A 12,775-nucleotide genomic window follows, 5' to 3' on the forward strand; every position below is an offset into this window, starting at 1 on the left:
GACGAACCCGAACGGACCAAGCGCTGGGAAGGAGGCTACGAGAGAACATGGTAGGCTTTCCTTTCCCTTCCCCTTCCTCACCTTCTTGTTGGTGAAAGACGAGAAAAAGAATCTCCCTTCTGCTCGCTAACGGTCTGTTTTGCGTAGGGAGATCCTTAAAGAAGATGAATCCGGATCGCTGAAGGCGACCATCGAGGACATTCTTTTCAAGGCAAAGAGGAAAAGGTATTACGTGGTGCCACGAGCCTGCTAATAATACTGCTTTGGTCAGTTACAAGGACTTAATCATTCTGAAACTGGGTCCTCTAGGTTGAGTAAGCGTATCAGCACGCCTGCGATGTATTTTTGTGTCCTTACCCCTCCGGAGCTCCAGGTGCATGCTTCCTGCCTGCTAGTTACTAATTGTGCCAGAAAAAATAGTAAAATTTACTTTTATCTTTAACCTTAAGACTGAATGTACACGGGCTAGATACCACAGATGTGTGCTAGCTACAGAGGTCAGGTCTTGATCTGATGAAACATGGTGCAAAGCACTGCAGTTGCAATTTGCACTGCTTAGAGAAAATCCTTCAACGTTTTTTTAATATAAATACCAAGCTGGGTTTTGGTATCATGGCACCAGATTTCTGTTTCAAATTGTCAGAATGTTGCTAGATAAAATCTAGACTTGTTCTATTTCAAACTATGTTAAAATATTCAAATTTGGATAAAATTTTAAAGTTCCATTAAACATGGTAGTAAGAAGTAGGTTTTGTTGGTTTGTTTTCTGAGAAGCATGAAATCTGTAAGTGAATTGTCTGGTTTTCAGTGCAAATAAGTGTGGTTTGTTTTTGCTTCATATTTGTCAGAAGTCTAGTACTGGATTTGTTCTGGACTTTTGTTTTAGGAACCATTCATTCATTTGCATTTTACTTAAATCCTTTTGTGTTTTATTAGACTCTATGAACACCATGGACAAGTTCGACTTGGAATGGTATGTTGATGTCTTAACCCTTGTCTGTCCTGAGTCCAAAACTACTTGCATAGAGGTGGTATGCCTAATCTGAAATACACTTTTGCTGACTTAATGTGCTTGAGACCAAAGCTTGTGTTTTCCATCAGACTTTTTTTTTTTTAACATTCTTTGTTCATTGGCAGTGTGGGATGTGAAGCATGGATATTCAGAGGTGGAGGTTTGGCGTGTTCGTTGTATCAGGGTGTGTTTGGCAACAGCAATCAGATCACACACAATCAATTTTTCTTCATGTGAAAAATGAGCCTAATTTAAATGAGTTGTAAATAATAACATTATACAACGCTGAGCTCTTCAGATGAAGAGGTGAAGGTGCAAACTGCGCATATTTTGTAGCTTATCACGAGAGGAAAAGAACAGTGCATTTTTCAAGGTAGTCTTTTTTTTCACTTTGAAGGAATAGTGGAAAAAATGCATTACTTTTTCAGTTGCTGTTGATTGCATAGCTCAGTATACTGAATTTTCCCTGTTTGAGGGAGGAAGTCGTTGCTTTTTTAAGTAAATGGAATAATGAGCAGTTCATTTAAATATCTGTTTTGTGAGTGATTATCACTTATGTTGAAAATGCAGATGCGTCACCTTTACGTTGTTGTTGATGGATCAAGAACTATGGAGGACCAAGATTTAAAACCGAACAGACTTACTTGCACTTTGAAGGTATTTCTGTACTCAAAAGTTTTCTCTTATTAATCCACTGTTTCTCTGTAAACTAGTTCCATTTTGCATTTAAAAGAATGGCAGTCTCCTCTGACTAGGTTACATGCATGGCCTCATTTCTCTTCTCATCCCTATGTTTTTTCCCTTGTTTCTGTTGCTAGTCTGCAATTTTCCTGTTTTTTGAGTAGTATAATCTGTGTGACATTAATTTGCCTTGCATAAGTACTTCTGTACAGTAAAAACACTTTGTAAGTATGTATTATGGAAAGACACATTGTGAAAAGTATGTGGAAATTAAGCTGAAGTGTTGCCCATAATAAGGGATGAAAGAAGAACAAACATGCTTTCGTTACACATCTAGAATTTTTTTTTTTCTTACAATTGTGTTTTGATGAATTCTGGTTTGAATGGATGCTAGACAGGAGTTCAATTGGATTGCTGCTTCAGACTGTGGAGGACTTGAACTGTACATCTTGTGCTATATGGTCTTCTCTAACAACACTAAGCATTGAAATCCTGGGTTCTGATGATTTCATATGGTGCTTTTTGGTGTATGGTACATCTCCATTTGAACCAACAGTAATCTAGAACTTTAACATATGAAGTGAATAAAATAAGGGGTGGCTAGTTTCTGAAATTTACATTGAATTGGTAACATGGAAGGAGGGAGAAGGATGGAAGGGTTAGGGTGAAAAGAAAATGGACAGGAATGGCTCATTCCCTCTTTTTTTTTCCAACTTTTTTTTTTTAATTATACTGGATGTTCTGCAAGTACCACCTGTTTAATGCCTATTTAGTTTTTAATGGTCTTAACTTTTCTTTATAGTTACTGGAATATTTTGTTGAAGAGTACTTTGACCAAAATCCTATTAGTCAGGTATGTACAACCGTGCAAGAAACAAGTAACTGAAAACTATTTTAAAAGTTAGTTTTAACACTATCTAGGAAACTGTTTTCAGTTGATGTATTCCTTCCCATCCTTTCCTCACCAGTCTCATGAAATTCTTGTTTCTGCCGGAACTAATGAAAATAAGAACCCATCTATTCCCTTTTTTTTAAACATAAATTCTAACACAGAAGACTTGATTATATTTTTTTTCAGGCATTTAGAATTTTGAAAGATTTCTTTTTGTACCTTGTGGCAAAAGTACTGGAAATAACAGGAATGTATGTTAACTGATGCCTAGTGTTGTGCTGCTGCTGTTACAAGAAAACTTGCATAGTTAAGTAATTCTGATCCATAAACAAGTATTAGGCAAAATACAGCAAAAATGTAAATCAACTTATTTTTAAACTTGCTAAGAAAAGTTTTGCCTTTTTTTTTCCTTCTCCAGATTGGCTTAATTGTAACCAAGAGTAAAAGAGCTGAAAAAATGACAGAACTTTCAGGTAGGGAGGTAGTATAATTATTTTAAATAGGAGATGTTTTCATCCCTTGTGTTGATGTTGTAAGTTCTACCTGGATGACACTGCTGAAAGTGAAATAGCGTTAACATAATCTTTTTAATTTAAAAAAGAAGTTATTGCAAGTTATCTGAAACCAGAGTCTTTGTTTTGATCTGGTTTGACTTAGAATTGCCATTGCGTGCTTGTTTGTGATCAAGTCTTATCCAGACCACAACTAAAGTATGTTTTATTTCCCCTATAGTTAATTTCTCACCCTGTTTGTTAATTTTGTATTTTATGACATCTGTGTGTTCTGTGAGATCTGATCAGACGTTAAGAAGCAAGGTTTCTTTGGTTCCTGCCTTCTGTCACTAGCAATCTGTGTGGCTTCAGAGATGAAGTCTTAATTTTTTCTCTTTATTCACTTGTAAAACTGGAGCAACTTTACTGAGGAATTTGAGGATCAGTCAATCCTTGAACAGTTCTTTGAGGACAGCAGAGGAAACTAAACTCTGTTTCTGCTGAAACACTTTGTGAGACACTTCACACTCATGTTAAGCACTTAATGATATGCAATGGTGATTTTATTCTTTTTGACTTCTTAAAGTTTCTAACAGTTGAGTGCCTGTAGAGTAATAGTCTTTCTGTTAATGTATTGTTTTATTGTTTTCTACATTCTGATCAACAGGTCAATTTCTAAGGAGAAACATAGAGTTACAAGTCATAGTTTGAAAACTGTTGTTGTACAAGTACCCTTCATTAAATATATAGTTTAAACATTTCAATTTTAACTTGTTATTTCAGGTGAATTTTTTTTTCACTTACAGGTAACTCAAAAAAGCACATAACTGCTCTGAAGAAAGCAGTGGATATGAACTGCAGTGGAGAGCCATCTCTGTATAATTCCCTAAATTTGGCCATGCAGACTTTAAAGTTAGTATATACATGGGGTTTTTTTGTTTTCTTTGTTTTCCATAATTAGTATAATGCTGATTGTGAATTTTTGGAGGGGCAGAGACAGTGTTTTTTACAAGTAGCATCTTGCATCGTGCTGACCTGAGTCTTTAAAAGGCAGCTTTATGTCTTCTTACAATACAAACTGTTAAGAAGTTAAATATGTTAGTAATGCAGAAGTTAATTTTTCTAACACAAGATACTTCCATTTAGAGGTGTGCTGCTTATAAAAAGCAGCAATATTTTAAAATTAAGTAGATGATTTTATGTTATGTATGCATATGGTGATGAAGGACCCTGCAATTATTTTTTACTAGAGGGCTAAGATATGAGAGAGGGCAGAGTCAGGAGTTAATAATGATAAGAGAACAGGAAAAGAAACAGCATTGAATCACAGTAATCTGGTGGGAGTTTTGGCATGCTTTAGAAAGGTAAATTTTCAGGTAGGATAGATTTAAAAAAACTTTTTTGCTATGTGAGGTATTGAGATGGGATAAACATTTGTGGAAGACTGTTTCAACAAATAATTATAGCTAGAAACACGGCCAGAACAAAACTTGTAGTTTATGTCATAAATTGTTCAAATGACTAGTTGGAAAAGAGGTTTCCATTAAGAACTAAAAGACAGTAGTTAAAAGTAATGGATTTACACCTATAAACTGATTAGAGATTTTTATTTTAAGAAGTCAAGAGGACTTACGGCAGTGTTGCTAGTTTGAAGGTGAATTTTACCTGTGAGAATACAGATAAGGTACAGGGATAACTTAAGCATTAGAGAAAACAATCAGATAACAACTACACAATCAAATACCGTATTTTAGACACTGGAAAGGTTTGGCTTTTGGAAGGTGAAATTCTGGTGCTCAGAGAAGGATCTTACCAGTCTTTTATAGTTTGTAGGGGACTTCATATCATGTCTGCTTCTGACTTTAGTATGTTAAAGTCCTTGGAAACTTTAGCATAAAAGTTAGCTTAGTGTACAGAAGTAAATTAACTATATACTTTCTTTAGGCACATGCCAGGACATACAAGCAGAGAGGTTTTGGTAGTCTTCAGCAGTCTGACGACTTGCGATCCAGCCAACATCTATGATCTAATTAAGGTACAGAAGTGAAGTTTGATTACTACACTGAACATCCAAGCTATTAGACTAAAAACAGACAGTTGCAGTGTCGTGGCCAATTAATTTTCATTTAAACCTTTGAACCTTTTTACTGTTTTCTATTCTGCATATGAATTTGAGTGTGCTTTCTTTTTCCATTTGAAGTGTTTAAAAGCAGTTAAGATCAGAGTATCTGTCATCGGCCTAAGTGCTGAAGTTCGAGTTTGTACAGTACTTGCCCGAGAAACTGGTGGTATGTATCTGAAGTTCAGTAGTTATACTACTAATACACAAGTTTGAAATTGAAATTAACTAATTAATTTGTCATACATTCATTAATGCATTTTGATATTTAAGGATGAATATTCTGTTGTGCTGGCAGAAAATTTAAGGGTTTCCCAAATCTACAAAATACACAGTGAAATTATTATTAGCTGGTAGCGGCATCTCTAGAGAGAAGAAATACATACATTTTAAAACCTAGTGTTCCACATATAAAGCTATCTGATGTGGAACTTTAATTAATGTAATATGTTAATATCAATTACTACAGTGGTAACTCTTACAATATCATTAATACAGTGTAATGTTGGAGAAGAAGCTATGGGCCTTCATATCTAATAAAATTAATAACGCCAGAATGTTTAAAAACTTGTCATTTTCAGTAGCATTAACAGGACTGTTTTTCAGGAGCAGGGTTGGCTAAATTATGTTTTTTTACTTAAGTTGTTTTCTGTCATTTGGAGAATATGTTTGTATTCTTATCTGTTCATAATCTGAGAGTAAGGCATTTCTTTCTTCGTGACAGGAACATACCACGTTATTTTAGATGAAAGTCATTATAAGGAACTGCTGATGCATCATGTTAGTCCTCCACCTGCCAGTTCAAGTTCTGAGTGCTCCCTTATTCGAATGGGTAGGATATGGTTTTGTTAAAGTCCTAGCACAAGATTTGCGAATCTTGTCTTTCTCTTTCTTTGCATCTTCTGTGTTAAAGCCATACAAATAGTTAGAAGCATAATGAAGACATTGAACAATTGGGGTCTTTATTTTAACCTTCTATTTTGCTAAATACATATCAATTTTCTTGCTGTTGTTCCTGCAAAGTAGTCAGCTTTTAAATAAAGTTAAGAATTAAATAAGACACATTATTCAACTGCAGTTGGAAACATTAAAGTGGAATGATATTGCTTCTACAGTAATTGGTATAAATGTAATACTTAGAAATGAAGGATGAAAAAAACTATTTGATTTTTCCCTCTTTTTTTTTTTCCCTGCAGAAGGCAACTATTATAAGCTTAACTGACTGTAAGAGCCATCTGTTTGGCCATGTAGTACATGTTTGTTAGGAGCACTACTGTGGTGTTCTTTCAACAAATGGATTAGGTACCTTTTCTTCTCTTGATGTATTTCTCAATAAATTTAAGTCTGGAGTTAAACCAGAATAGCAACTCTTAACGCCATGAATGACAGCATTGATTTCTCACTTTCGTCCACACGTTTTCACAAATAAGAACATATGTATTTTTGTGTGTAGATTTAAATACTGAAGAGATTTGCTTGTTATAGGTAAAGCCCAAATGGCAGTCAGAAAAATTAACTGCCCACTTGACGTGAGCTGTAAAAAATAAGTGGTAGAAAGAATGCTATCTGTTACAGCCTCCGTAAAGTGCTATAGTCTCATACTGCACTTGGGAAGGTGAATATACACTTGGTGTCTGCATGTAAAAATGTTTTCCCCTTAATTAGAAACCACTGTTCAGGTGAACATTCATGTAGTGCTCTTTCTGCTTTCCTACCATTGCACATAATTTTCTTTTTAACTGTTCTTCAAAAATGGGGTTCTAGTGAGCTTCAGTTAATATGAAGTCCATGAAAAGATTTTTTTTTCAGTTGGGGGAAATACAATGAGGGATTTGTTGGTGGATGTAGTTAGAGACCTTTAGGAAGAATTTAATACCTAATAAGAGTGTACTATTTCTTCTGTAATAACAAACAGACAAAGAAAGAGATAGGCCTTAATATTTAGAATAATCTTTGAACTTCTCTATTGAAGTAAGAAACTGAAAGATTACTGGCATGTTTAAAATTGGTAATATGGGATGTTTTTCTCTTCAGGTTTTCCTCAGCATACTATTGCTTCTCTGTCTGATCAAGATGCAAAACCATCCTTTAGCATGGCGTAAGTAGAGTTGATTAGAATTCAATGAGCTGATAAGAATTCAGTAATAATTAATCATATTTAGAAAATCTGCTTGTCAGTGAAAATATTGCAAATTAACATGAAAAAATAGTAAGTAATGTCTTGTGACTTCTCAGTAGAAATTTTATTTCCATTTGCACATCCAGTGTGTGGCCATAGTTCCCCCGTTAAATATGCTTTTTAAAATCTACATTTAAATTTTTTTGAAGGTAGTAAATGGCTTTTAGTTGTGTTGTGCGGTGATTAGAACACAAGGGTGCTACAAAGTAGTTACTACCAATTTTGCTTGCATTTCTTGATTCAAGTAGTTTTATCACTATAAAGATAATGATGAGGATGAAGGGTATTATCTGGAATAAAGTATTTTTTATCTATTTACTAATGTGACTTTAAAGGGAAGTTTAAGATAGAGGCCTCATTTGATTAGTGTACCGGTGTTCTTCTCAATGAAAGGGATCACAGTTTTCAGGGGTGATAGGGGAGTCTGAATTTTCAGAAGGAAACAGTGTCTGCTGTTTGAAAGAATAAGTACCAACATGCGTCTTAAAGTCAATACAGAATATTTGTGTGTGTAAGTGGAAATACTAATGCTGTTATCTCTCATAACTTTATTTTTTAAATATATATTGGCTCATGTATGTGGGGAAATTTAGTCTTTGTTCTGTTTCTGTGGGAAAATGTGGTTACTGATATGTCACCCTATCAATTGCTTTCTGACACTTCCATACACATGGAACTGTTGCATGGAAGCTACTGAAACTTTTTAAACTATTTGTTGCGAGAACTATGTAGTATATGTAGTTATGTATGGTGTTCTCTCTTAGGTATTAAATTGTCTCTCTCTACTCTAGGCAATTGGAAAACAACAGTGAGCCGGGTCTTACACTGGGTGGATATTTCTGTCCCCAGTGCAGAGCCAAATACTGTGAACTTCCTGTGGAATGCAAAATCTGTGGTGAGTAGCCAGAAAAGGTGAGCAGATGAATTACAGGTTAGTGGTAAGAGAGTTAATGGGTAAAAAAATTCAACTATACTTAGGAATTAAAAGCCAGCTCTGCTTTAAGAAGGCTGCATTCCTGTGTCCTGGGATGTCAGCTTCATACAAGGGCCTTTCAGGACGATATCTGTAACAGTAAAGCTGTATCATATTCCCTAGTATGATGTTATAAACTAAAAGCGCTAAAGCAAAGGGGGGAAGAAGGGTGATTCACATATGAATGGTAATAATTTCCTCAAGAATCCTGGTTTAACAGACACACCAATGTTTCAGACTCCTCAGTGCAAGGCCATGAAGATAGAGTGCTTTGGAGTAAAAGGACAGAAGTACCCCCTCACCTCCAGGAGCATGTGGATGAAAGGTTTCAAAGTTGAACCCAAAGGCAGGCTGCACAGTGACACATGAAAGGCTATAGAGTTGTAAATGGAAGCCCTTCGGTCTTGCAAATGCTAATGGACTGTGCAACCAACAGTGCCTTTCCCCCCACAGCTTAGTGAGGGCGGGAGGGAGGATTAGCATTTTTTATAGTATTAATATTGTGTGAGTAACAGCTGTCCTCCTGTTAGCTTCTACAGGCATATGACTGAAACGTGATAGATATTATCAAGATGTGTGTATTTGGCAAGAGAATGAAATAATTCTAGTTTTGGGTCACCCATCCTAGTTTCATGTCAAGGTTTTTGTATCAGCATGAGTTTCGTTTCAGCAAGGTAATAGCGTAACTGGAGAAATCCTGTGTATCAGCAACAGATTCTCCACAGCTCCAGCTGTCAGCAGAACAAGAGTTCGGAAGTTTACACTGCATGTGAGTGAGTGATGAAAAATTTTGTGCCAGCCCGTGCCCCAGCTAACACGAGCCTGTTACTGTTTAACCCAGTAGTCAGCTAAGCCCCACACAGCCTCTCACTCAGTCCCCCCTGCAGTGGGCTGGGGGAGAGACTTGGAAGGGTAGAAGTGAGAAAACTTGTGGGTTGAGATAAAGACAGTTTAACAGGTAAAGCAAAAGCCGTGCGCGCAAGCCAAGCAAAGTAAGGAATTCATTCGCTACTTCCCATCGGCAGCCATTTCCAGGAAAGTGGGGCTCCATCATGTGTAACGGTTACTAGAGAAGACAGGTGCCATAACTCCCAACGTCCTCCCCCTTCCTTCTTCTTCCCCCAGCTTTATATGCTGAGCATGACGTCGTATGGTGTGGAATATCCCTTTGGTCAGTTGGGGTCAGCTGTCCTGGCTGTGTCCCCTCCCAGCTTCTTGTGCACCCCCAGCCTACTCGCTGGAGGGGTGGGGTGAGAAGCAGAAAAGGCCTTGACTCTGTGTAAGCACTGCTCAGCAATAACCAAAACGTCCCTGTATTACCAACACTGTTTTCAGCACAAATACAAAACACAGCCCCATACTAGCTATTATGAAGAAAATTAACTCTATCCCAGCCAAAACCAGGAGACCTGTGTTAGCTGAAACAGGGCTATGGCGTGGCTTCGGCAGTATTATAGCAGGCTGCAGCAGAGCTTTGTAGTTGGGCACCATTTTAACTGGTGATGTGAAACAGCAGAACTGTCGTTGCCAAAGAGGAGTTGTGCATTTATATTTAATCGAAAGACTTCTATGGTTGCATTTTGTTTATGGCATGAGGATGAAAAACTTGCTAACTTTACAATTGTGCATTTTAAATGGACTTCTAAAGACTGAGTTAAACCTTTTAATTAGAAATTTGGGCAATTTGCTTGTTCTTCATATTTGGATTTAATTCTGGAAAGGATTACAGGTTTGGATTATAGAAGCTAACGAGCAATTTTGTTTTTTAATTCTTAAAAGCTGTGAACCACTGAGTAATTAAAAAATCTTTTTTCCTTTTTGCTTTGTTTAATACAGAAAAGCTTTTCAGTAAGTCCTCTCTTGTAATATTTTGACGTCTCTTTATTTTCAGGTCTTACGTTAGTGTCTGCACCTCACCTGGCTCGGTCTTACCATCACTTGTTTCCTTTGGATGCCTTTCAGGAAGTTCCTCTGGAAGAATATCAGGGGGAACGGTATGCAAATCATATTTGAGAGAATGAGTGTACTTGTGGACCCTGTAATTTTTTTGTTGCGGAAGTAAGAATAGCTGGCAGCAGCTTCTTTGCTGCTGGAGACACTGTTGAATGTTTGGGCATTTCGGGGCACCTCTGGCAATAAGAAATATTTGTAGTTCCCATTAACTGTTATCCTGTGTGTTCAGTTGAATAGCTGAAATAATTGCCATAAATCGTTACTATGTGTGAGATGTTTCTTAAACACCGTTTTACAGAATCTTGGCTTTTTTTCAGTTAAAATACACAATTTTGCTTTTAGGTATTGTCAAGGCTGCCAGGGAGAAATGAAAGACCAAAATGTAAGTATGTTGAACGGCATTGGAATTTGCGTTGAGGGTTGTCGGAAGTAGAGATGATCCTTTAGTATAGTCTTCTAAAGACCAGAAAAATATTTGTAGAAGTTTATCTCATGGTTAGCTAGAGTTCTTTGTTATAGAGTCACGCCTTTTAGGCTGCAAAGTTTATAAAAGTGTGGGAAGGGATTTCCTAGAGAGTTGCATAAATAAGCTTCCACTCTTAGCCATTTGGAAGCATCTACAGTGACTCGAGCTCAGCCCTTTAGAAACTTTAATTCAGTTGGGTTTCTGTGATGTTAGCAATATAGTCTATTCACACTGTCTTGATGTGTAACTGATGCCCTACTGTAGTGCTATGATTTTTTTTCTAATCTGACTTGTTTTTCTCTCTTTTCCACACAGGTTTACATATGTAAAGTGTGTCAGAATGCATTTTGTGTGGAATGCGATTTGTTTGTTCATGATTCTCTGCACTGCTGCCCTGGCTGTATTCACGAGCACCCTGCTCCCATATCTGTATGATGTCATCTCTTTTAGAAATTGTCGTATCTATGTCATTCTTGCATAAATCTATTTTGTTTATTCAACCATAGCTTTCACTGAGGCACCTCAAAACAAGAAATGACCTAGATGATTATAGAAGGATGAGCACTGGCTTGGGGGCAAACTTAATTTTTACCTAATGTATTAATGATTCTGTTGCTGTTAATATATTCTTGAATTATCTGTATCTGATTTATTATCTTTGTTCTTGTCTGAAAAGCTCTGGCTTTCTCTGAATGTTATTGTGAGTAACATGTATATTTGTAAATGTGAAAGTGATAAAACTGGTTTGTATGATAATGTGGTGATTCATCTTTGTTTCATTGTTTGTTCAGAAAAGAAGCCCTGAAAATACATTTTATATATCAGTTGTTATAAGGTCTTGTTCTTGGTGTATGGTGGAGTTCTAGAGATCAAAATATTTTTGTAAGAATTTAATGAAGATGTTTTTGAGCAGTTAGTTGGGGGACATTTCAAATACTAATTTCAAGTATTGTGGCTATTCACCTTGGCCTTCAGTAAGGCAACTCAGACACAGCTGTTACAAACGTGCTGAAAACACGTTTTGGGTTTTAGTGGTACAGCCCAAAACTAACTGAATTCTATTACTGCTGTGTCTGTAGTTGTGTGGTTTAAGTTTCACTTTCTTGTAGGAGTGTAAGGGTACTGAAAGGCAATGAATTTGCAAAGGTGTAAGACCTGAGTTTATACAAACTATTGTTTGATGGTCACAGCATTGAAGATGGTGATGCTGTTGTGATTCTGGGCTAGAATGAATTGCCAGAACTGCAAGTCATCTCCTCTCCTTGGCTAAACCCCCAGAGCAACAGACAATAAGGTGGGGGGAGAAGGGGAAGCATGTGTCCTTAGCTGAACATTGAAGAATGGAAATTGAGACAAATGCATGACACCCTCTGCCATTTTAGAGTGGCTGTTCAGAGTGTGAGTGCAATTTGAACTTGTGAGAATGTAATGTGCTACACCTCAGTAGAAGGAGATTGTGATGGTGCAGTGTCTAAAGCAGTATGTCGCGTCTGGTTTTCTGAAGTCGTGATGTTTGTAATACATCAGCGACTGAGCTACTCTGGACGTATCTGACTTAATTTTTAAAATTGTGAGCTTTGTTGTCAGATTAGGAACAGCAATCATCTAACCTAACCGCCGAATCTTAAAAGTGCAAACAAAAGCCTTATCTTAAGTTGGTTCCCTGTTTTTGACACTCACCACATACAAACAATACATGCTACTTTTCAGTTTTCACAGGCAGTTTTCATTTAAAGTCCTTTCAATATGCAAATTCTCAATTGTTAACATAGCTCCTTCTGTGCTTTTTCTACTATTTATGCCTGCAGGCTGGCTAGAATGGAGTAATTCTACTGTGTTGGCAGAAAAATCACTGCTTTGGCATCTGTGCTTCATTTTGTGCTGAGTCAAACAATCCCTGTAAACCCTTTGTGCTATCAGGTGGTTGCGGTGCCTGTTGCTGTGAGGGTGTCCTAAAAGCTAACAGAAAAAGGACATACTCATGGGTTTTGGTGTGGTCTGGTAGGCCA

At 36.9% G+C, this 12,775-nt stretch overlaps 1 protein-coding gene across 1 annotated transcript; it reads left to right on the forward strand.

The window, feature by feature from the left end:
• Nucleotides 1-11,544, forward strand: GTF2H2 (general transcription factor IIH, polypeptide 2, 44kDa; the record flags this gene model as incomplete). The annotated part of the gene is made up of 15 exons (XM_009328973.1): nucleotides 1-50; nucleotides 148-225; nucleotides 937-973; nucleotides 1,583-1,669; nucleotides 2,496-2,546; nucleotides 3,004-3,058; nucleotides 3,883-3,988; nucleotides 5,021-5,111; nucleotides 5,277-5,364; nucleotides 5,920-6,027; nucleotides 7,230-7,293; nucleotides 8,166-8,269; nucleotides 10,239-10,341; nucleotides 10,643-10,682; nucleotides 11,082-11,544. Coding segments are annotated over 15 exons (1,182 nt in total), but the record flags the coding sequence as incomplete, so codon positions are not given.
• Between the last annotated feature and the right edge of the window lie 1,231 nt (nucleotides 11,545-12,775).

The sequence above is a fragment of the Pygoscelis adeliae genome, unplaced genomic scaffold (genome assembly GCF_000699105.1).
Source record: "Pygoscelis adeliae isolate BGI_AS28 unplaced genomic scaffold, ASM69910v1 Scaffold127, whole genome shotgun sequence".
Lineage (NCBI taxonomy): Eukaryota > Metazoa > Chordata > Aves > Sphenisciformes > Spheniscidae > Pygoscelis > Pygoscelis adeliae.